We start from the raw sequence: 26,148 nt of genomic DNA on the forward strand, positions 1-26,148 counted from the left end.
ACAAACTCTGTTAATTTCTTTTGACGTAACGATGAAAATCGATTAGAAGATGCTATGTTTTGCCACCGGTTACACTCTCCCACAGCTCAGCAACCCAATATACAACATCTTTTAAGTTCACTTGTTTCATTTTCTCATGTAAAGAAAGTGAATTGGTGTTATCTTCTATCAAGGACCTAAGATATTTCTTTCTGTATGCAAGCTTGATAGATTGTAACACCCCCTGGTCCATGGGCTGTAATAACGGTGTTACATTAGGCGGTAAGAAAGCTGCCTTTATATCCCCTGATGTAAACTCAGAAACGTCTGGGTGGGATGGCGCATTGTCTATGAGGAGAATGGCGCGAGGTGGCAAATCATTTTCATTGCTGAAACGTTTCACTGCTGAGACAAATTGATTATGAAACCACTCAATGAAAAGCTGTCCGTTCATCCAAGCTTTTTTTTGACTTTTGTAATGAACTGGAAGATTGTTAATGTTCATATTTTTAAAAGCGCTCTCGGCTTCGCTGATTTAATGATCATCATCAAAGGTAGCTTGTGATTTCCTGAAGCATTACTTCAAGCTATCAACGTCACTCACTCCTTATTTATTTTAAAATCTGGGGTACGTTATTCGGCTAATCCGAAATTCTGCTAATCCGAACAGGGCTCGGTCCCAATTAGTTCGGACTAGCGGGAGTCCAGTGTACTGTATTTCAAAAAAAAATTAATTTCCCAAAAAAACCAAATTTAAATTTACACGATAATATAAACAAATTAAGGAAACAAATTTTTTCTAACTAAACACCTGATCCTCTACAGTTAATTCATTGGAGCCAATTTGAAAGTATTTGAAGGGCAACAGCTTGAATGCATAAAGTTGTGCATACAGAATTTCAATGGACATTTTTAATTAGTATTGAATACAATTAAAATGTGATATCTCAGTAGAATTTATCAAAAAAATTACTCTATATACTTTGTAAAAAATATTACCATCACCTTTGCATTATGTAAACTATTAAACAAAATTGTAAATACTTATTAATTCCTGGAATTTCTTTTATTACCTAATTTTCAATAACAATGTGAATATTTTTAAATATGCACAGAACTGTAATGTTTCAAAATGAGATATGTTCTATTTAAATATTTTAAAATCATCAAATAAAAATCATTATCAAAAACATACCTAATCTGATTAGTTTAGAGCAATATGCAACTACTATATATATATATATGGGTATGTGTACCTAGACATTCTTTTTCATCTGATGATATCATAAATCCACGTGGACAGGTACATCTAAAACTACCCTCTGTATTTATACACGATCCTCCATAACACAATAAGGATACTGTTCGGCATTCATCAATATCTGAAAGGAAATTTAAAAATTTGGTTACATTAATAAAAAAATTTTTAAATCCATATTTTTATTTTATTTTGTTTTTTCTTCTGTTTGTTGAGGAGCATATAAAAGAGTAGTGTCAAATTCAACAGATCTCATGGGATGAACTGCCAATTCCTGGGCACTCCCAACTTCCACTAATGAGCAAAATGCACACCAATCTAGCACTATTAAATGAAATTTACTAACTATTTTAGTATTCTGATCATTAAAGAAGAAAGTGTGATTCTCTAATCAGGAAGATTTACCAAATTTTCACTTTCAAAAAGCTAGGTATCAGGGTTTGATTTGATTTGATTTGAGTGTTCTTGACACAAGTGCTACTGTGGATAAAATGTGCCTGGAGGGTTTTATACGGCAATTCTATTCGTGTTTATATTTTGTTGGGAATGATTTCTAAGGAAGGGTCACAGGGTGTCTATAACTTACTGCAGAGATATTTGATTTCATATTTGATTACAGAAGTTTATTTCCTTGAGGAACTGAACAACATCTGCTATATTTTTCCTGTCTTCCAATATGGTTTTGAGAGTGAGGGAGTGATGCTTGGTTATTAACTCTTTAAAGCAGTTTCGACATTCGGCTGCAAAAGCTGGACAAGTAATTAGTACATGCTCTACTGTGTGTTGTATGTGGCAGGTAGGATATAGAGGGGGATCCTCTCCTCACAAGAGATGACAGTGGCTGAAATAAGTGTGTCCTATTCTTAACCTTGCAAGTATCACTTCATCATGTCTGTTTTGTTGTATTCTGGATTTCCATGGTTGGAGTAAACTTTTAATTTGGTGCAATTTGTTATTGGTTAGAACTTGCCATTGCTGCTGCCAGTGATGTGTCTTGCTGTGATGAATAACTTGTTTGTAATCTGAGAAAGGAATGTATTCGGGTGCAGATATGTTGCTGTTGGCTCTTTAGCAGCTATGTCTGCTTGTTCATTGCCATGTATTCCGACATGACTTGGGGGTCCAGCAGAGTCTAATGTTATGACCTTGTTCAATGAGCTTTGATAATCGGCATTGGATTTTTTGTTGGAGCGGATGTTTATTAGAACCGATATTTTGTATAGCTATCACAGAACTAAGGGAGTCCGTGAAAATGATGCTGTTCTGAGAGCCTGTAAGTTCAATTTGATTTAAGACTAACATAATGGCCTATAGTTCTGCAGTATAATGGTTCAATCTTTTGAGAGTCTTTGGACTAATGTGATATCTGAAGAATAAACTGTTGCTCCCACTTGAGAGTCAGTTTTTGAGCCATCTGTATATAGGATGCAATGATCTAAAAATTGTTACTTGTAAGTAGCATGCAGATGTTGATAGTATATATGAGGGAGAGCTTCTTTGCTCCAGAACCAGAAGGAGAAGTCATATGTAGGCTTTTTGATTATCCATGGTGGCATTAGACTGCTTTGTCAGTGGAGTAATAAGATCTAGATTAAGTTCTCTACTACTGAGGAGAAGGTTTTTTAATCTCATGCTTGCAGGTTTATCAATTCTTTTTTGTTGTTGTTGTTGATAATGTTGTTCCCATTCTGATGTAAAAAGAGTTTTCTGTAGGGGGTGACCTGGTAGGGATTTTATTTTAGCTCCATAAAAAAGTAATTGATTATGTCTTCTAATTTGTAAAGGAGGTTCTTGGGCCTCAGCGTAGAGGCTCTGCACAGGCAAGGTATGGAAAGCTCCAAGAGCTATTCAAAGTGCACAGTGATGTAGTGGGTCAAGCCATCTCATGGCACTAGGTCTTGCCGAGTTGTAGACTTGGACACCATACTCTAATTTAGACCGAATGAGTAGGTGATATAAATGGAGTAGTATTGTTCTATCTGCTCCCCAGGATATGACAGATAGGACTTTTAAGATATTCATTTTCTTCAGACAGTGGACTCTTATGTGACTGATATGCTCCAAAAAAATTAAAAATTTTTTTGTCAAAAACAAGTACAGTGGATTCCAGTTTTTTGGGGCACCGGTTAATCGGGGCAGCCATTTATTTGGGTCAAATCTTAAAAAACAGAACCCAATCGAGAAAATAGCCAGCATTTACTTCACTTAATTGGGACAACACGTCGTTTAATCGAGGCAGGAGACCGCAACACTGGAGATTACCCTATGATTGTCTCCAACTGTACCACGTGGTTCGGTCTGATTTCTGGAGGTCACAACCATAAAACAACAAACATAAAACCATAAAACAACAAACATAAAACCATAAAACAATTAGCAATCACCTGTTTATTAGGCTTTTCTGTTAGTGCAATCTATCATAAATGGATAGTAAACTCAATCTTATTGAATTTGCGATAATACTGACAGCTGGAATTTAGCGGGTTATTATGGTGAAATGTGTTTACACTTCCATGAAATATTCAGTCATAAAAAAATTAATTTTCAGAATCTTCCCTTCATTCTTATTTTTAAAGCTTCGTAACTAATTACTCCATTCTCACTTGCGCGTATCATGTTACTTGCAATTTGTGCAGTGTTCTTTGTTATTGATTTCTTATCTTTTTACTGTTTTAAATTTTAACCCCCACCTACAAATGTCAGTGAACAGGAATGTCAGCTAGTTAGTATGTACATATTACAGTACGTATTAATTATTCCGATTATCATGTATATTCTTCCGATTTTCACATATCATTTAATTTTTTAATTAGTAAGGTAAGAAAGGGTAAATTTGGGGTTTTTTTTTTTTTTTCCCTCGCTTTTTCCCATTACATATGGGGTCAACTTTTTTTTCTTGTTTTGGCATGAAATTTTTGCGGCCGGATGCCCTTCCTGACACCAACCCTCACCCTTTATCCGGGCTGGGAATATGCAGTGGTCATTCCCTAACCTTCCGCATCCTCCGTGTTTGGTGGTCCCAGGCTCGAACCCCGGTCTAATCAAGAAGCGTGTGCTACACACTACTGCTCCTGCCCACCTGGCTACGGACGTGCCAAATTTGTGCTTAATATATCTTTACTTTTATAGGCTGTGGATAATATTTCTCCTATTTTCGATAATTAGAATCGCTGTTTAATAGAATTAAAATTCAATTCACAAACATGATCACAATGACCAGCACTTACTACACATCGTATAGTGAATTATACTTTAGTATGGTGAGTCCATCGTAACGTGATTTGATTTTACAGTGAGCCAATTGTAAAGCCATTGTATTTTTAACTATTTACGTGAAACTTCGGATAATTGGGGCAGCCACTTAATCGGACAAAAATGCACTAGACCCGATGTATTCCAAATAACCGAAATAGACTGTACTAAGAAATGGACACTATTTTTAACTGGAATCATCTGTTTTTTCAACCTGAGTTCTGGATCTGGGTGGAGATTCCTTTTTCTGCAGAAATGTATACATGTGGTGTTTTGTACTGAAATTCTGTATCCATTTCTTTCTGTTCATTTTATGACTTTGTTTATAGCTACTTGTAATTGTCGTTCTATTGTCCTCATATGCTGTGCTTGAAAAGAAATGCTGAAATCCCACAGGAACTAGTAGTGGTTGGTGACTCTATTGTCAGGGAAATGGTTTTTTTTTTTTTTTTTTTTTGGTAGTTGTTGGCGCATCGACTTCTGTGGCCATAGTGCACCTCCCAAGGTTTTTGCAGTACTTTGATCCAAGCCCGAGGCGGGATTCGAACCTGCGACCTTTGGGTTGCCAGGCAGGCACTTTACCCACCCGGCTAGCCCGGTCGGCATCAGGGAAATGGGGAACATGCTTTGTAAAAAGGATAGGTGGAACACGGCTAGGGTATGTCTTCCAGGGGCAAAGGTTGATGATGATGATGATGTAGAGCGGATATCATTTTTTAAGGGGTAGTGATATAGTTGTACACGTTGGCATTAATGATATTAAGAGTAAGAGACAAGAAGAATTACTTAACAAATACAGGCCACTGTTGAAAAAAAGGCGTGACTTAGGGTTGAATTTGAAAGTGTCTGCAATTCTGCCCAGACACGATAGGAGGGAGTATATGATGAGAGCCTTGTCGATCAATTCGGCCCTGGAAAGATTGTGCAAGGCTCAAGGGGTAGAATTTTTTTTAGCCTGGTCTGTACTTATTACAGAAGGGACTGCTTCTACAGGGATGGGATACACTTAAATAGAAAGGGTGCAAGAATATTTGCTGATGCTATCGAGGCAGTGTTAGGTGGGTCGGAAAACTGCTAGCTTGGGGGGATACAAGGACTAAGAGATTAACAGTAGCCACTGGCAGAGGTGAAAGTAATTCTTGCACTGCTTCTATTGGAATGAGCAGAAGCCTGGAAAACAAGATGCAGGATATTTCAGAGACTGCTGGGAGTCACTGAGGTACAAGTAAACACATGGGTTGTGTTAGGGTAGCTAAAAAAAAGAACAGGTGCATGTATACTTGCGAGTACACCAATGCAAGGAGTTTGGTAAATAAATTTGATGAATTTGAGGTATTGCTCAAAGCATCAAAGGCGGATATTGTTGGGATATCAGAGACGTGGTGTCACACAGATATAAGGAATGCAGAACTTGAATTTGGGGAGTACAACGTCTACAGAAAGGATAGACAGGATAGGAAGGGAGGAGGGGTTATGATATTAGTTAAGAAATACATAAAATCCAAGGACGTGAAGCCAGTCGACATCGCTGGACAGTGCAGTGTCGAGTCAGTTTGGTGTGACATAAGCATTGGGAGATCAAAATTGAGAGTAGGAGTATCCTATAGGCCTAATGACTCTGATGAGTATAATAAGAAACTGTACAGGGAAATAGAGTGGGCCAGTAAATCAGAGAGTCTTATAATGGGGGCTTTTAATTTCCCAGATATTGACTGGAATTTGTGGGTTGGTCACTCACACACTAGCAAGGTTTTTGTGGATTTATTGGATGATTGTTTTCTACATCAGCATGTTCGAGAGGCAACTAGAGGGAGTAATACTCTTGATTTGATTATCAGTAGTGATTCTTCAAGCATTAAGAATCTGCAGATTCTTAATGCTTGAAGAATCTGATCACTGCCACCTAGATTCTTAAGAATCTAGGTGGCATGTGATCACAGTGTGCTGAAGTGGGATTTACTCAAAGCGGTATCTACTATCAGGGGTAAAGGAAAGGGTTACTGCTTTCGTAAAGGCGACTACGATGGTCTGAGACAGTATTTAAATTCTATACAGTGGGACCAACTGATGATGTTGCCAACAGCAAATTAAAATTGGGAAGCATTCAAAGAACTTATCTTGTAAGCTACTAGGTTTTACATACCAACTAAGAAATATTGTTCAAGGTTTAGGCCTAAATGGATGTCAGATGAACTAATGAGACATATGGCAGAGAAGCAAAATGCATGGGATACATACAAATTAACACAGAAGACAAATACAAATAGACACAGAAGCCTATGATAGATATAAGTTGATCTGTAACTAAGTTACAAAGGAGGTTAGGCAGGCGAAGGCAGATTACGAGAAATCTTTGGCAAGGGATGCAAAGAAAAACAGCAAAGAGTTCTTTACTTATGTAAACTCTAAAAGGAAGGGGGGTGAATCAGATTGGTCCACTTGATATCGATGGTTCAACTGTTGATGATCCTGCTCAGGTAGCTAACAAACTAAATGAATATTTTGCATCGACATTCACACATGAGGAGTTATTCAGGGAGGGGAATGCTAGAGGTGTATTCAACTCTGGCAGTAAACTAGATAATCTTGTAATAACAGAGTAAAGTGGAGGAGAAATTGTTGAAGATAAACACAAGAAAGGCACCTGAGGTGGTGGGATCTATCTAGCTATATTAAAGGAGGCAGCAAAGGAAGTAAGCAAACCCTTACCCATAATCATGAGAGCTTCCTTGGACTCAGGGGAGGTACCCATAGACTGGAGATGTGCAAATGTGACCCCAATTCACAAAGGAGGATCAAAGGCTGACACAAGTAATTATAGACCTGTGAATTTAACTTCTGTTCCAGGAAAATTAATGGAGGCACTTGTTAAAGAAGCACTGCAGGATAATCTAGACAAGACTTCAGTTATAGCTCGGACACAGCACAGTTTTGTTAAGGTGAAGTCTTGCCTGACCAATTTGATTGGTTACTATGATGCAGTCACAAAAGAACTGGATGCAGGGAATAACTTTGATATTATATACTTGGATGTTAGGCTTTTGATACTGTTGTACATGGAAGACTGCTGCACAAATTGGAGCAGTGTGGCATTGGAGGCAAATTGCTGCTATGGATAAAGGGGTGGTTGAGGGGGAGAAGACAGAGAGTGGTAATCAATGGAAACTGCTCATCGTGGACTAATGTTATTAGTGGAGACCCTCAGGGTTCAGTGTTGGGTCCATTATTGTTTTCTGTATTTAGAAATAATATTGATGATGGTATATCAAGCTTAATGTCCAAGTTTGCAGACGATACAAAGGTTGGCAGGGTTGTTAAGGACACTACTGATGCTATGCTGCTGCAACAGGATCTGGACAAGGTTGAGCAGATGGGCTGAGAGGTGGCAAATGAAGTTTAACGTTGACAAATGTAAAGTACTACATATGGGAAACAGCAACCTCAGAGCAAAGTATCAACTCTGTGGTACTTCACTGACAGTGGTAGAGAATGAAAAGGACCTGGGGTAATTGTGCAGGCAGATATGTAGTTCTCTGAGCAGTGCAGACGGGTTGCAAGAGTAGCTCATGGTGTCTTGTCTATGATATACAGGAATTTTTCTATCAGGGATAAGGAGGTGATTATTCCCTTGTATAAGGCAATGGTCAGGCCACACCTTGAGTACTGTATACAAGTCTGGAGGCCTCATTTCAAGAAGGATAGAGCTGCTGGAACGAGTACAGAGAAGGGCAACAAGATTAGTGAATGTAACAAAGGGTTGCTCTTATGAAGAAAGGCTTAAGTTTTGCAAATTACAGTGTCTGGAGACTAGGCACTGGTGAGGTGATCTGATAGAGGTGTATAAAGCATTGAATGGTTTGAGCATGCTCAATGCTGATGAGATTCTGCCTCTTGCTCAGAATAATCACCTGAGAGGGCATAAATTCAAATTGAGGAAAGATAGACATAGGATAGATGTGCGGAAATTTGCTTTTAGCCAGCGGGTAGTTGGTTGATGGAACAGACTTCCATCCCTTGTTGTGGAAGTTGATAGCCTAAATAAATTTAAGGCTCAGCTATACATGTATTTCGACTACTAATGCTAATGCTAAATTATCGGCATTTCTTGCAATAAACAGTTGTGAAGATGTTGTTTTGTATTTGTTCTATTATTGTACTGAACCAGACTGCAAATAGTGTGGAACTTAGTACAGATTCTTGAGGGATAGTATGTTCCTTCTTCCTGATAGGTTTTAGAAAGTGTGTTGTTTATTTGTACTTGGAAAGTCCGATTCATAAGGAAATTACCTATGTAGACGGGTAGATGTCCTCTAAGGCCAAGTTGATGTAACCATCTAAGTATACTACTGTATCAGGTGGTATCATATGCTTTCTTGATATCAGGTGGTATCATATGCTTTCTCATATGCTTTCACTGTTTTGAGAACGCTAGTGCCATTTGTCTGGAAAAGTATTTTCGAGGTATATCTCGTTGAATAGATCTAACAGGGCTAATTTGGATTGTTTATCTAATTGTTGTATCATTGCATAATGTGTTTCATCAGGGCCAACTGCATTGTGTTTTTTCTGTAGCAGAGTTTATTTTAGTTCAGCTACCGTGACGGCAAGTTGTATTGTTCGCAGTGTTTATAGGTATTAGGGGAAAACTGTTTTCCTCCTGAAAAACAGGAGGAAAGCAGGATCTTTTTTAGAAAAAGCAGGAGGTTTTATAAGGTCCACATTACACTAGAAATTAAATTTCACTGGCAAAAAACATATTTTATATTAGAATAGAACCACAGCATTGTTTATCTACTAGAGTTTGCTTTCAAACATTAGCTTACCTAGGATCTTTCTGTCTGTGGATTTTTGTTTGGACATTCTATCAGATGTCAACTGAGTTTGATTGCCGGAAGAAAGATACTGTTACAGACTTTCCCCTCTTCAGAAATGCTGTATCAAAGGTTCGTTCACAATGATGTCCAGACTTGGCTGTAAGGAGAATTTCTAAAGCTTTACACATTTCAGAGAAAAACACATTTCTATTCTGAACTCAGTTTTTGTTTTTCTCACATGGTTGAATATTCCCTCACACTCAACATTGCTATGAGGAATCACTGAAATAGCAACCATGATGTGGAATAATTTGCTTTATTTCAAGCTTTCTTGTGCAATTCAGTTCTCCAACCAAGGACCACTGTACATCAAATCTTTGCAGCATCAGTTCTGAAACTGTCAGAACTGCTGCTGCAAAAAATAGATGGAGTAACATCTATTTCTTTATCTTTCACCACACAAGTAGTGGAAGCTTCTCAACAAGAAAACTTTCAAATTTGAAAATGATACACTACCAATTGATGAAATCTGTGTTACCTCAGCATTTATAAGAACATTATTTTTCAATGGGAACTTGTGCACCACATAGTCACCTGCAACAATAAAGTATTTCCTCACTGAACAAAAGAACAGAATACTCAAATGTTTTCGATGCTCCATGACCTTGGCAGTAGAAATGCCTGCGATTAAGTCAGAATCATCCTTCTGGTTCACCTATGGCAATCAATTTTCAAATTGGAAATGGAAGATTTTGAAACCAATAAAATTAATTTGCACATAATATTCTTCAACATATCTATGACCACAGTATATGGAAATGAGCTATATTAGATTGAAGAGCTATGTTCAGATTTTCAAATGTTGGCATAACATTTAAAAGAAACAAACAAATTGCTTTATTCAAGCCAGAAGGGAGAAATATAAACAGATTTTCTACATGAGTGAGGATAACATGGCTAGGATTTCTATTTTTCTGGAGTTCTAAATTTGTCCTTTTTCAAAATGTTTGGATTATGGACTGGTTTTTGAACATGTCAGTACCACCCACAAATGAATGCTTGTTGTATGCTTCGATTCAGTAACTCTGAAAGTGCACATATTGCTTTTCTCATCACTTCTGACTTCTTCTTCAAACAGACTTGTCAAGGGTTGGCACTGTTCTACCAGTCTAGTTACACATTTAATTAGAGACAGCCAATGTGTACACACATGTTTCGAAATCTGTTTTACTCAAGTGGCATGCATCAGCTGAAATAGTTTAAATTTATCTTTACTTTTAGCATTTCCTTCTATATGGTATTAAAATTTCACCAACTTTTCATGCACTTTCACAGGAAGGCATGCAGTTCCCTTTCTAGTACACAAATTAATAAGATTAAAAGGACAGCCAATTATTACAAAGTGCTCAATCACCTCTATTAATTTTCTTATTACTCCATTTTTTAGGGTCTGCCATAACAGGTGTATTATCAACACGTAGAGACAGTTTTTTTTTTTTTTTTTTTTTAAGGAATGACACAGGCTTTCAGGTTGTTTAAAAGATGATGTTCAACATTGTACTCTATAGTCACCATGTAATGTGACCACTGAGATGAAGCCACTTTCAATTTGATGATTTTTTTTATTAAAAAGGTCATAATTGGAGATGGCTTGGATTCTATTTGATTACTGCAGGTGGTTGGTTGGTGGAACAGACTTCCATCCCTTGTGGTGGAGGTTGATAGCCTAAATAAGTTTAAGGCTCAGCTGGACAGGTATTTTGAACGAACAGAGGGGTGAAGTGGAAGTGGATTTTTTTTTTTTTCTTTCTTTTTTTGGCTGATGCTGCATAAGCTTGCTTTCTTGCATCAAATGCCTCTACTAATGCTAATGCTAATGCTACTGCCATCTGAATCAATTAAAAATGGCCAATTTTTCAGCACCATTGCAACTTCTTATTTCCCTATCCATGAAATTTTACTAATAATGCTTGTTGAAAAATATTTCTTGACCGAATATCTTAAGAGTATGAAAAAATTGGTTTATGCATGGGTATGGCACTTCCATCATTTCTATATTCATACTACCTATAGTATCTATTCATACTACAGGTAGTATGAATGCATAATTTTTTGCATCTCATATTGTGATCCCCCTTCACAACAAGTTGCCGAGGTATTGCACTGTTTTGAATAAGTAACTCTTCACCAGTGGAGAAGACTAATGTTACTTATTCTTGGCAAATACCACCACCCAGATGGCACCGTTTCAAAGATTGTTGGATTACTCATCGGTGGGTGGGCAGGTACCCTGTTTTGCAATAGTGACAATCCAGTTATGAAGTATAACATCACAATATAGAGATGCTTGATGGTGTGCATAGTTTAATAGAAAAATATTGCAACAACAGAGTACCGTACCTGCCCACTGATGAGTATGTCAACAAGTTTCAAAACGGTGCCATCTTGGTGTTTTCAACTCGGCAAAAACTTAAAATTTATTATGCTGCATAAGCGTACAAATAGTGCAACTAATTTTTGTTTATTTGCATCATAGAAACATGCCATTACTCTGATAACAAAAAAAAAAAAAACCAAAAAAAAAAAAAAACTCCATACAATCGTTATTTTGGCTCCAAGACTTTTGACTAAGACAAAAGCTGGGAGACTCATATTTGCTGCAATACTTGTGCTTCTAATCTTCACAGCTGGTTAAATCATAAAGGCCACTCAATGCTTTTCACCATGCCTATGATATGGAGAGAGCCTTCAGGTCATATAATGGACTGTTAATTTTGTATGGTACCATCTCTTCAGCAGGGGATTTCCAAGAAGAAAAAGTGGAACTTAAGATACTCGAATAAACCATCTGCTATTCAACCAGTACTCCATAGAGAAGGACTTCCTGTTCATGAATCACCAGCTGAATGTTTTAGAATCTGAAGAAGAGTCAGGTTATGGCTGAGATAAATCACCTGAACACTCCATATCAACAGATCCTGATTTTATTTCCAATTTCCCCTCTGCAGAGCCACAAAAAATTATGCAAAATGAATTAAATGATCTTATTGGAGATCATGATTTACCAAAAAATAAAGCAGACCTTTTAGGCTCAAGACTGCAACAGGAGAATCTCCTTCAAGATAAAGTTAAAAGTGTTTATATACTGGTGCTGCCAAAAGGATTTAACCAAGTTTTTTTAAATGAAAAATAACCTTGTTGCCTGCACTGACATCAATGGATTAATGGACTCACTTAATATTGACCACATAGATCCTTCATAGATTCTTCTATATTGAGTTTAAAAGCAGTGCTATTACATAATGTCAATATACTACCATCAATTTCAATAGGCTATGACAGTTCATATGAAAGAATCATACAATAATATGAAATTTCTTATTGAATCCATCAACTACAAGAAGTACCAATTTGTTCACCCAAATTGGTACTTCTTGTAGTTGATGGATTTGTAAATGGAACGGTAGAACCTGGTAACATGGACAGTAGAACTGGATCGAGTGACTGCCTTCAAGGCAATCACTTGATCCAGGGATAAAAAATGTTCATTAGAGTTCATGGTTGAGTCAAGCAAAATACTGTATCCCCTACATAAAATTGGGACATGAAAAAATTTATGAAGGCTATGGATCAAGATGGACCAGCTTTCAAATACCTCAAGGAAAAATTTCCATGGCTTAATGAGGCCAAAATAAAGGAAAGTGTGTACATTGGTCCAGATATACGGGACCTTTTCAAGGATGAACACTTTGACCAGATCCTCTGTGGTCATGAGAAAGTGGACTGGGATGCTTTCAAATATGAAGCAACAAACAGCTTGATAAGAAACAACAGGGCAGATAGCTATAAACCGCTTGTGCAAAACCTTTCTGATCATACCATAAATTAGCCTGCAACATTTCATTAAAAATACACTTTCTTCAATCCCATTTGGATTTTTTCCCAGAAAACTGTGGCATTAAGTGATGAGCATGGCAAGAGATTCCATCAGGATATCTCACTAATGGAGAAGCAACACAAATGGAACTCTAGCTGACTAGTGCAGGACTGTGACAAGAGATGACCCAGATGTGGAGTACAAACGACACGCAGAGAAGAAGTGTAAAATGTGAATCAAGTGATTTTATGTATTTTCTTGATCAATATGATTAAATATATATATTTTTAAATAAATAAAAATGTATCAATTCTTATTATTTTTCAATATAATATATATTAAAACAGTCTGCGGATGTTCTTTATTTATCCTGTTTTAGGCTTAGCTAGCATATTTTATAGAATATAAGACATAGCAAGTAGTTTCAAAACTTGAGAAAAAAATAGTTTTTTTTAATGAGATTTCTCAACTCTGAACATGCAAAACAATACAGGAAAAATACTTTCATCAAAGAAACAAAAGCAATTAAAAATTTGTTGACCAATGTAATACACAACGAAACTTTAAAGAAGTCATAGTGAAAGAATAATAGTGATATGGTATGTGAAGAAACTTCACAGTACCTTTGACTGCAGCAAGATGTAGTGGAAAGACATAATGATTTTCCACTGTTATTTAATTGAATGCCTTAAATTTCATGAATTATCAACAGAAGAAGAATATTTGGTTCATCACAATATGTGGAATTCTTAATTTTGTCATGTTAATTTGGAGTTAAATAATTACCTACATCCAAAGCAGAAGAGAGAGAGAGAGAGAGAGAGAGAGAGAGAGAGAGAGCGAGAGAGAGAGAGTGTGTGTGTGTGTGTGTGTGTGTAAATTGAAAAAGTTTTTTGAATCAAGGCTTAGTCAGGAAATGACTCTGCTGCTGCTGTGAAGCCTCGCTCTCATGAATGCATTCTGTGAATCTATTAAACCTTTTCTTCAGTTAGGTAGCCACACATGGCTGGATCCCCAATAGTGGAATTTCAATAGTATTGGCATTAGAATTAGTAGTGGTAATTGATACAAGAAAACAAGCTTACACAGCATCGGCCAAAAAAAAAAAAAAAAACAGAAAACCAACACTTTCCATTTTACTTATCCATTCCCTCCAATAGTCTGTCTAGTTCTTTTTTGAATTTAATTAAGCTATCGACTTCCACAAACTTCCATGTGTGGAAGTTTGTTCTAGCAATCAACCACCCGCTGGGTAAAGGCAAATTTCCACACAAGTCCTTCCTCAATTTCAATTTATGTTCCCCCATATGTGTGGAAGAATCTCATCAGCACCTAGCTCGCTCAATCTATTCAAAGCCTTAAACACCTCAATCAGATCATCTCATCGGTGGCTAGTCTCAAGACACTGCAATTTGCAGGACTGAGACTTCTTTGGTAAGACACCTCTTTGTTACCCCTCAACAATCTTGTTGCCTTTCTCTGCTCATTCCAGCAGCTCTACACCATTCCTGAAATGAGGCCATCAGACATGCATGCAGTACTCGAGATGTGGGCTAATCATTGCTTTATGCAATGGAATAATCACCTCCTTATTCCTACTAGAAAAATTCCTGTATATCATTTACAAAACTCCATTAGTGTCCTGTATGTATGCACTACTCAGAGAACTTCACATCTGACTGCACAATTACCAGGTATTTTATTTTCCATAACCCTGAGCATAGTATCACAAAATTGGTAAGATATTCTAGGATTACTGCAACCCATATGCAATACCTTGCATTTATCGATGTTAAACTTCAATCGGCATTTCTCAGCCTATCTGCATAACTTTTATAGATCCTGTTGTATTACAATCTTTCCTGTCTAATCACTCGGCCAACCTTGGTATCATTTGCAAACTTGGACATTAAGCATGACATGCCTTTATCAAAATCACTGATAAATATATAAAGCAACAATGGGTCTAATGCTGAACCCAAGGAGACTCCACTAATAACATCATCCATGAAAAGCAATGTCAGTCGATTACCACTCTGTCTTTCCCCAATTAACTATCCTTTTATTCACAGCAGCATTGTTTTTGTGCCATAAAAAATCAAATCAACTAAATCCATTGCAACAACTTGCCCTTAATGTCACACTGGTCCAATTTGTGCAGTAATTTTTTATGTGCAACACTATCAAAAACTTTCCTGAAATCCAAGTACATGGATATCAAAATTATTTTTGGCATTCAGTTCCTTTGTGACTATATCGTAGTACTGAATCAAACTGGTCAGACAAGATTTCTCCTTAACAAAACCAGACACGACAGGAGGGAGTTTATGATGAGAGCCTTGTTGATCAATTTGGCCCTGGAGACATTGTACAAGGCTCAAGGAGTAGAAATTTTCTCAGCCTGGTCTGTGCTTGTTAACAGGAGAGACTGCTTCTAGAGGGATAGGATACACTTAAATAGAAAGGGTGCAAGAATATTTGCTGATGCTATCGGAGCAGTATTAGGTGGATCGGAAAACTGCTAGCTTGGGGGGGGGGAATCACAGAATAATAGATTAACAGTAGCCACTGCAGAGGTGAAAGTGATTCTTACACTGCTTCTACTGGAATGAGCAGCAGCCTGGAAAATAAGGTGCAGGGGATTCCAGGGACTGCTTGGAGTCATTGTGCAACAAGTAAATACATGGGCTGTGTTAGGGTAGCTAAGAATAGGAACAGCTGCATGTATACTTGCATGTACACCAATGCTAGGAGTTTGGTAAATAAATTTGATGAATTTGAGGTGTTGGTCAAAACATTAAAGGCAGGTATTGTTTGGATATCAGAGACGTGGTGTCACACAGATATAAGGAATGTAGAAATGGAATTTAGGGAGTATAATGTGTACAGGAAGGATAAACAGGATAGGAAGGGAGGAGGGGTTATGATATTAGTTAAGAAACACATAAAATCCAGGAAGTATAGCCAATCAACATGGCTGGACAGTGCAGTGTCGAGTCAGTTTGGTGTGACATAAGCACTGGGAAAGCAAAATTGAGAGGAGGAGTGTGTTATAGGCCTAACGACTCTGTTGAGTATAATAAACAACTGTACAGAGAATTAGATTGGGCCAGTAAATCAGAGTGTCTGGTAATGGGGGATTTTAATTTCCCAAATATTGACTGGAATTTGTGGATTGCTCACACATACACTAGCAAGGCTTTTGTGGATTTATTGGATGATTGTTTTCTACAGCAGCATGTTCAGGGGACAACTAGAGGGAGTACTCTTGATCAGATTATGAGTAGTGATTCTTCATGCATTAACAATCTGCAGATAAAGGAAGCACTAGGTGGCAGTGATCACAGTGTGCAAGTGGGATTTACTCAAAGAGGTAACTACCAACAGGGGTAAAGGGAAGTGTTTTTGCTTTCATAAAGGTGACTACAGTGATCTGAGACAGTATTTATATTCTATACAGTGGGGCCAACTGATGATGTTACCAACAGCAAACTTAAAATGGGAAACATTCAAAGAATTAATCTTGGAAACTACTAGGCTTTTCGTGTGAATTAAAAAATATTATTCAAGGTTTATGCCTAAATGGATGTCAGATGAACTAATGAGACATGTGGAGGAGAAGAAAAATGCATGGGATACATATAAATTAACAGGTGACATGGAAGCCTATAATAGATGAGAGCTGGTCTGTAACCAAGTCACAAAGGAAGTTAAGCAAGCAAAGGCAGATTACAAGAAATCTTTGGCAAAGGATGCAAAGAAAAACAGCAAAGAGTTCTTTACTTATTTAAACTCTAGCAGGAAGGGGATGAATCAGATTGGTCCACTTGATATCGATGGTTCAACTGTTGATGATCCTGGTCAGGTAGCTGCCAAACTAAATGAGTATTTTGCATCTACAATCATACATGAGGAGTTATTCAGGGAGGGGAATGCCAGAGGTGTTTTAAACTCTGGCAGTGAGCTAGATGATTTTGTAATAACTGAGAGCAAAGTGGAGGAGAAATTGTTGAAGATAAACATAAGAAAGGCACCTGGGGTGGATGGGATCTGTCCAGTTATATTAAAGGAGGCAGTAAAGGAAGTAAGCAAACCCTTAGTCATAATTATGAGAGCTTCCTTGGGTTCAGGGAAGGTACCCATGGGCTGGAGTTGTGAAAATGTGATTCCAATTCACAAAGAAGGATCAAAATGTAACTAACACAAGTAATTACAGACCTGTTAGTTTACCTTCTGTTCCAGGGAAATTAATGGAGGCACTGGTTAAAGAAGAACTGCAGGATCACCTAGACAAGACTTCAGTTATATCTCGGACACAGCATGGGTTTGTTAAGGGAGAGTCTTGTTTGACCAATTTCATTGGATAATATGATGTAGTCACAAAGGAACTCGATGCAAAGAACAATTTTGATTTCATATATTTGGATCTTAGAAAGGCTTTTGATACTGTTGCACATGGAAGACTGCTGCACAAACTGGAGCGGTGTGGCATTGGAGGTAAATTGCTAGGGATAAATGGATGGTTCAGTGTGAGAAGACAGAGAGTGGAATCAATGGACACTGCTCTTCATGGACTAATGTTATTAGTGGAGTCCCTCAGGGTTCAGTGTTGGGTCCATTGTTGTTTTCTGTATTCATTAATGATATTGATGATCGTATATTAGGCTTAATGTCCAAGTTTGCAGACGATATGAAGGTCAGGAGGGTTGTTAATGACACTAATGACAGTACGCTGCTACAACATCTAGAAAAGTTGGGCAGATGGGCTGAGAGGTGGCAACTAAAGTTTAACATTGGCAAATGTAAAGTACTGCATATGGGAAGCAGTAACTCCAGAGTAACGTATCAATTGTGTGGTACTATACTGACAGTGGCAGAGAATGAAAAAGACCTGGGAGTAATTGTGCAGGCAGATATCAAGTTTTTTAAGCAGTGCAGATGGTCTGCAAGAGTAGCTCATGGTGTCTTGTCAATGATATACAGGAATTTTTCTAGTAGGGATAAGGTGATTATCCCCTTGTCTAAGGCAATGGTGAGGCGACACCTTGAGTACTGTATAATGATCTGGAGGCCTCATTTTAAGAAGTATGTAGAGCTGCTGGAATGAGTGCAGAGAAGAGCAACAAATTAGTGAATGGAACAAAGGGATGCTCTTACAAAGAAAGGCTTAAATTTTGCAAATTACAGTGTCTGTAGACTAGGCACCTGCGAGGTGATCTCATTGAGGTGTATAAAGCCTTGAATGGTTTGAGCATGTTCAATGCTGATGGGATACTTCCCCTTGCTCAGAATAATTGCCTGAGAGGGTATAAATTCAAATTGAGGAAAGACAGTTTTAGAATAGATGTGTGGAAATTTTCCTTCAGCCAGTGGATGGTTGATTGCTGGAACAAACTTCCATCTGTCGTTGGTGAAGTTGATAGCTTAAATAGATTCCAGGCAGAACTAGACAAATATTTGGAGTGAGTGGATGGGTGAAATGAGAAGGAATTCTTCTTTTTGGCTGATACTATATAAGCTTGCTTTCTTGCATCATGTGCCTTTACTAATGCTTTGGCTGAAGTATAATTGAAGCTTGGTCTAGATGAGCCTGAATTACTCATTTAATCAATGACTCCTCAGAACCAAAGTTAAGAAGGTCTACAATTACTCCTGTTATCTTAAGATCTCCCTCTGTGAATTGAGGATACAGTTACACATTTCCAGTCTGTGCAGATTTCCTCTGAATCCAAGGATGCTCTCATAATTATGGCTAAGAATTTGCTTACTTCCTTTGCTGTTTTCCTTAATATAAGTGGATAGTTCTCATTGACCCCCAGGTGCCTTTCTTATATTAAGTTCAACAATTTGTCTTTCACTTTGCTGTCATTTATGGCAGATACAGAAGAATATGGTAGATTAGGTGATACAGAAGCCTGTGATAGATATTAACTAGTCTGGAATCAAGTCACAAAATAAGGTAGGCAAGCCAAAGCAGACTACAATAAGTCAATGGCTAAGAATGCCAAGAAAAGCATCAAATATATCCTTAGTTACATTTACAGTAGAAGGAAAAGTTTGAATTATGCTGGTCCACTTGATGTCAATTGTTTAACTTTTGATGATTCTACTTTTATGATTTTATCAGGCTCTAAGAAGGAGCTGAATGATTTTGTGTTAATTGTGAGGAAAGTGGAAGAGAAATTGTTGAAGTTATACATAAAAAAGTCACCTAGGGTGAATCTATCCAATTATATTAAGGGAAGCAGCAAAGTAGGTAAGCAAACCTTTAGCACATAAAATCCCCAACTTCTAAAGGGGGAGTATCAAAGGGTAACATGAGTAATCACAGACATGTTAGCTTAACTTGTATTCCACTGAAAAGAATAGATTCACTGGTTAAAAGAGTAATGCAGGACCATCTAGACAGGAGTGCAGTTATACATCAGTCATAGCATTGGTTTGTTAAGGGCAGATCTTGTCTGACAAAATTTTGATTGGATACTGTGATACAGTGATGAAGGAACTGGATGCAAAGGAAAGGAAAGCTTTTCTATCTACATAAAATACTGCTGTACAAATTGGAGTAATGTGGAATTAAGGGAAAGTACCTGCTATGGATAAAGGGATGGTTCACTGGGAGAATACAGAGTGACTATTAATGGGCACTGCTCTTTGTGCAGCAAGATCTAGAAAAATTAGGCAGATGGGCTGAGAAATGGCAATTGAAGTTTAAAATTGACATGGGTGGAGTACTGCATGTGGGTAGCAGTAATCCCTGAGTAATGTATCAATTTTGTAGTACCATACTCAAGATAGAGAAAAATTAAAAGGACGTAGAAGTAACTGTGCCATCTGATATAAAGTTTACTGAATACTGCAGACAGTCTACCATTCCCCTTATGGAATTTTGTTAATAATATACAGCAATTTTGCTAACAAGGATAAGAAGGTAATTATCCCATTGTATCCCAATGGACATGTCACATCTTGACTACTGCATTCAGGTCTATAGGCCTCATTTTTGGAAGGATGTAGAGCTGTTGGAATGGGTACAAAGAAGGGAAATGAGATTGGCGAGGAGAACAAAGAGGCACTTTCTAAGATAGATTTCAGTTCTGCAAATTGCAGTGTCTGAAGACTAGGTACCTGTGAGGTGATCTAATTGAGGTGTTTAATGCTTTGCTGATAGGATTCTTCCTCTTGCGCAGACTATGTACATGAGGAAGCATAAATTCAAATTGAGGAAAGATGGTTGCAAAAATAGATGTGCATAAGTTTTCCTTCAGCCAACGGAGGTTGATTGCTGAAACAAGCTATCATCCATTTTGTGGAAGTAGATAGTTTGAATAAATTCAAGGTGATGGATAGGTGAAATGTTTTTTTGGCTGATGCTGTATAAGCTTGCTTTCTTGCATCATTTTCCAGAATTAATACTTATATTAATACTAAAATTGCACTGAACTTCAACTGTGGCTTTTGTAAGTCAAAAACAAACAACAATGGCCAACAGGCACAATACCCTCCACTGATTTTCTAAAGATATTTTTTTCAGGATATTTATTGAAACTGCGTCTACCATTAGTTTGAAACAGATTTTACAACAATTCATACATGCAATAATGCTAAGAGAACATAATTTTCAATGTATGATTGAATGATTCCACCCCCCCTTTTTTTATTTGTTCATTCACATATAAGCGGAACATTTCATCCCCATTCTTATTGCTCTTTGTTAGTAATTTCTTGTACTCAGCTTTTTCTTGTCTTACCCCATCAGTAGTTCTGCTAATGACCATGCTTTTTTCTTAAACTTAATCAATCCTTTAACCTCTCTTGCCACTTTAGAATCGTTTTTAGGCATGTTTCCATATGTGTAAAGTGCCTGTTGTCTTTGCCATGTTCCTCTATCGACATCAAATAACTCAAGTAGACAGATTTTTGTGAAATTTTATATTTAGCACTTTCAGCCATCCTAAATTTCATGAAAATCTGACAAATAGAAACCCCAGAAATTATTATTAATTTTTTTTCATATATATCACAGGTATAATATGGTACAGACCATACCATAGTCCTGATAATTTGAAGCAAAAACAATCTGTATTTCTGAAGCTGCTGACAGGGAATTAAAGTTAGCCACAAATACAAGATTTATTTCCCCATTTTGCACATAAATAAATTTAATATCATGGTTCACTCTCATGTCATTCTAAGTTTCAACAGTGATTCTTTCATGGAACGTCTCACAGTTATTACTCTGAAAGTAGGCATGGTAAGAAACAAAAATATATTTCAATGTGTGTTTTTGGACCGTATCACACTTATTTTGTTAATTTTAAATCAATTTAATTGTATTAATCCTTACTTGTTAATTATATTCATATATTTATGAGGGTGGGCAAGCAACTCAATAGGACTTCAGGACATCCCCTTACTATCTCTAGGGGTATACCGCTGCATGGAATAACCCCTTGGAAGCAAATCATCACCATTCACAACATAATTATCCTCTCTAAGCTCATTTCTGGTAAACTAGACACTCCCAGCATCGATAGCCTCATCATCCCTCCAAGCATAACAGAAAAATAAGTAATCGGCAAACATCTGTGTTCCAACCTGCCCTCAATCAAATCAGCTCGCTCAGTCATATGTTCCCAGTAAACAAGATTGGACTTCTCAATGACTTAAACATCAACCCTGAGACAATTTGCATTGATAAGGCCTACAGAACAAAAGTTTTTTAAGATACCTACATTATCTTGCAATTTTAGACCTTCACTTCAACATCGTCTTACGTGGCTTCTGTAATTAAGGATCATCTGTGCTTGTTCCAGTCAGCCTACAGCATCCTGCCGTCATCCCTGCACTCTGCTTGGACAGATGCTGACTGCATATTGAGCATTAACGTTGAACATAATCTGTCTTTGCCTTGTATCTTTATCTTTGTATTTGTATATTTTATATTACCCAATATAGATTTTGTATTGCTATGTTTAGCACTTTATCTGAATTAAATAAAAAAAAAATTAAAAAACTATAGAACAAAGACTCCTAGATCACAGAGAGCCTGTTTCTCTTTGAAAATAGCTTTACTGGAGCTTTGACTTGAATTAAGGGCAGCCAAATTTTTGGTTTCTCACCACAGTTCATAATTGACTATGCATCTTTCATGTCCAATCAGAGATACAATAACACCAATCGCTATATTTGTGGCCATGAATGTAAACCACAGGAACCATGGCAAAATTTTTACAGCACTCTCAATATCACACCATACAACTTTCTTATAAAAAACAACACTTTCTTACTTAGGCATATTTTTCTTCTATTGAAAGATTAGTAAATAAATAACTGACAAAATTATTTATGTTTAAATGTAGAAAACTTAAAAATAATATTTACATATTACAGTGCATATTAAAATAATTTGAAATGGACAGAAGAAAGTGGCAAAAGCTAATTTTTTCATTCCTGTAATCATTTTTTTATACAATACCAACCTTCACAATCTTGCTTATCACGTGTTAGATCATAGCCATCAGGACAACTGCACTGGAAAGACCCTTCTGAATTACGACAGGTTCCCTGATTACAGATATCTTCAAATTCATCACATTCATCAACGTCTGGAGAAAAAAATAAAATATACTAGATAATTCTTTAAGGAAGAAATTAATTTCTTTTAATAATGTCAAGTATTATTAAATTTTTTTTAAATTAGCATTAGCAGGGCATATAATGCAAGAAAGCAAGTTTATATATTATCAGCAAAAAAACAAAAAAACAAAAAAAAAAACCCTTTCTATTTCACCCATCCATTCACTCCAAATGTTTGTCTAGTTTTGCCTTGAACTTATTTAAGTTTCGGACCTCCACTACAACAGATGAAAATTTGTTCCAACTTTCAACCACCCACTGGCTAAAGGCAAATTTCCCCACAACTATTCTACAATTGTCTTTCTTCAATTTGAATTTATGTCCTTCAGGTGAGTAATCTGAGCAAGAGGAAGAATCCTATTAGCATTGAGCTTGCTCAATCCATTCAAGGCCTTATACACCTCAATTAGATCACCTCGCAGGTGCCTAGTCTCCAGAAGCTGCAATTTGCAGAACTTAAGCCTTTCTTGGTAACATCAACCCTTTGTTCTACTCACCGCCCTCATAGCCCTTCTCTGTACTCATTCCAGCAGCTCCACATCCTTCCTAAAATGAGGCCTCCAGACCTATATACAGTACTCAAGTTGTGGCCTGACCATTGCCTTATAGAAGGGGACAATCACCCCCTTATCCCTACTAGTAAAATTCCTGTATATCATTGACAAGACACCATGAGCTACTCTTGCAACCTTTTGCACTGCTAAGAAAACTTCATATCTGACTGCACAATTACCCCCAGGTCCTTTCATTCTCCGCTACTCTAAGTGTAGTACCACCCAGTTGATACATTACTCTGTTACTGCAACCCATATGCAATATTTACATTTGTCAATGTTAAACTTCAGTTGCCACCTCTCAATCCCATCTGCTCAACATTTTCCAGATCCTGTTGCAGTAGTGTACTATCATTACTGTCATTAACAATCCTGCCAACTTTCATATCATCTGCAAACTTAGACGTTAACCCTGATATACCTTCATCAATATCATTGATAAATACACAAAACAACAATGGGCCCAACACAAAACCATTGGGAACTCCACTAATAACATTAGTCCATGAAGAGCAGTGTCCATAGATAGCCACTCTGTCTTCTCCCACTCAACCATCCTTTAATCCATTGTAGCAACTTGCCCTTAATACCATACTTCTCCAATTTGTACAATAGTCTTCCATGTGCCACAGTATCAAACGCTTTCCAAAAATCCAAGTACATGATATCAAAATTATTCTTTGCATCCAATTCCTTTGTGACCACATCATAGTATCTAATCAAATTTGTCAGACAAGACTTTCCCTTAAAAATCCCATGCTGTCTGAACTATAACTGCAGTCTTGTCTAGATGATCCTGCATTGCTTCCTTAACCAGTGACTCCATTCTTTTCTTTCACAATATGGCTAAGGGTTTGCTTACTTCCTTTGCTGCCTCTTTTAATATAACTGGATCGATCCCATTCACCCCAGGTGGGTTTAATTTCAACAATTTCTCCTCCACTTTGCTTTCAGATATTACAAAATCACTTAGCTTCATGTCAGAGTTTGATAAACATCTGGCCCCCTCCTCCTTGAATAACTCTTCATGTGTAATTATAGATACAAAATACTCATTTAGTTTGGCAGCTATCTGAGAATGATCATCCACAGTAAAACCATTGATATGTACCCCAGGGGCTCACATCTGGTGAGTATGGGCTTGGCACACCCAGGGTCCTGAGCTGGATATCATCATTCTTCTCTTTCTTGGTGATTCCTTTCTACTCTCTCTCTCTCTCAGGGTAATAGGGAATTTTTTTTTTTTTTTTTGCCTGGTGCAGCATAAGCCTCAGGCTTCCTTGCACCATATGGCTAATAATAATAATAATAATATCAAGTGGACCAATATGATTCATTCTTCTTCTTTTAGAGTTTATATAAGTAAAGAAGTCTTTGTTGTTTTTTTTTTCCATCCTTTGCCAAAGATTTCTTGTAATCTGCTTTCGCCTGCCTAATCTCCTTTGTAACTTGATTAAAGATAAGCTTATATCTGCCACAGGCTTCTTGTGTCGCCTGATCATTTTTATCCATCCCATGCATTTTTCTTCTCTGCCATGAGCCACATTAATTCATCTGATATCCATTTAGGCCTAAACCTTGAACAGTATTTCTTAGTTGGTATGAAAAGAGAGAGAGAGAGAGAGAGAGAGAGAGAGATAATCTTTATTGCTCTTCATAGCCATAAAGCCTCCCAATACTTCTGGAAAAAACCTAGTACCCTCCAAGATTAAGTCCCTGAAGGCTTCCCATTTAGAATTCACCATTGGTAACGTCTTCAGTTGATCCCACTGTATAGAATTTAAAATCTCTCTGAGACCACTGTAGTCACCTTTATGAAAGCAAAAAGCCTTCCGCTTACCCCTAATGGTATATCTTTAAGTAAATCCCATATCAGCAGACTGTGATCACTGCCACCTAATGGTTCCTTTATCTGCAGATTTTAAATGCATGAATAGTCACTGTTGATAATCAAACCAAGAGTATTACTCCCTCTAGTTGCCTCTCGAACATGTTGCTGCAGAAAACAGTCATCCAATAAATCCACAAACATCTTGCTAGTGTGCGAGTGATCAATTCACAAGTTCCAGTCAATATCTGGAAAGTTAAAATCCACCAATTTAAGACATTCTGATTTACTGGCTCACTATATTTCTCTGTACAATTGCTCATTATATTCATCAGATTCATTAGGCCTATAATACACACCTACTCTTATTTTCCCTTTCCTAGTTATTATGTCACACCACACTGACTCAACATTCCATTGTCCATCAATGTCAATTGGATGCACTTCCTTAGATTTTATTTGTTTCTTAACTAACAGCATAACTCCTCCTCCCATCCTGTCCTGTCTATATAAATTGTATGCCCAAAATTCCAATTCTGCACTGCTTATATCCATGTGGCCATGTCTCGCACTTCAAATTCATCAAATTTATTTACTATACTCCTAGCATTGGTGTTCAAGCAAGTATACATACACCTATTCTTACTCCTAGTTACCCTAATACAACCCATGTGTTTACTTGTTCCATGATGACTCCAAGCAGCCCTTGAAATCCCCAGCACCTTGCTTTCCAAGCTGCTGCTCATCCCAATAGAAGCAGTGCAAGAATCACTTTCACCTCTGCCTGTGGCTACAATTAATCTATTAGTCTGTGAATCATCTCAGTTTTCAATCTAACCTAACCTATCTTCCTCAATAGCACAGCTAATATTCTTGCACGCTTTCTATTTAAGTATATCCCATCCCTGTAGAAACAATCTCTCCTGTTTACAAGCACAGACCACACT

The 26,148-nt window shown here is 37.2% G+C and overlaps 1 protein-coding gene across 3 annotated transcripts in view; it reads right to left on the bottom strand.

The window, feature by feature from the left end:
- LOC150080668 (fibrillin-2-like) overlaps nucleotides 1-26,148 on the bottom strand; it is a 1,460,049-nt gene that overhangs the window by 332,224 nt on the left and 1,101,677 nt on the right. For all 3 annotated transcript variants that reach the window (XM_090381969.1, XM_090381968.1, XM_090381967.1), the window contains exons 47-48: nucleotides 22,663-22,788; nucleotides 1,236-1,361 (exon numbers count right to left, since the gene is read on the bottom strand). In XM_090381969.1, the coding sequence (XP_090238095.1) occupies nucleotides 1,236-1,361; nucleotides 22,663-22,788 (252 nt within the window). The remainder of the gene's footprint in view (nucleotides 1-1,235; nucleotides 1,362-22,662; nucleotides 22,789-26,148) is intronic.

Source organism: Mastigoproctus giganteus, chromosome 9 (assembly GCF_048544385.1).
Source record: "Mastigoproctus giganteus isolate SK-2022 chromosome 9, ASM4854438v1, whole genome shotgun sequence".
In the NCBI taxonomy this organism is placed as follows: Eukaryota; Metazoa; Arthropoda; class Arachnida; order Uropygi; family Thelyphonidae; genus Mastigoproctus; species Mastigoproctus giganteus.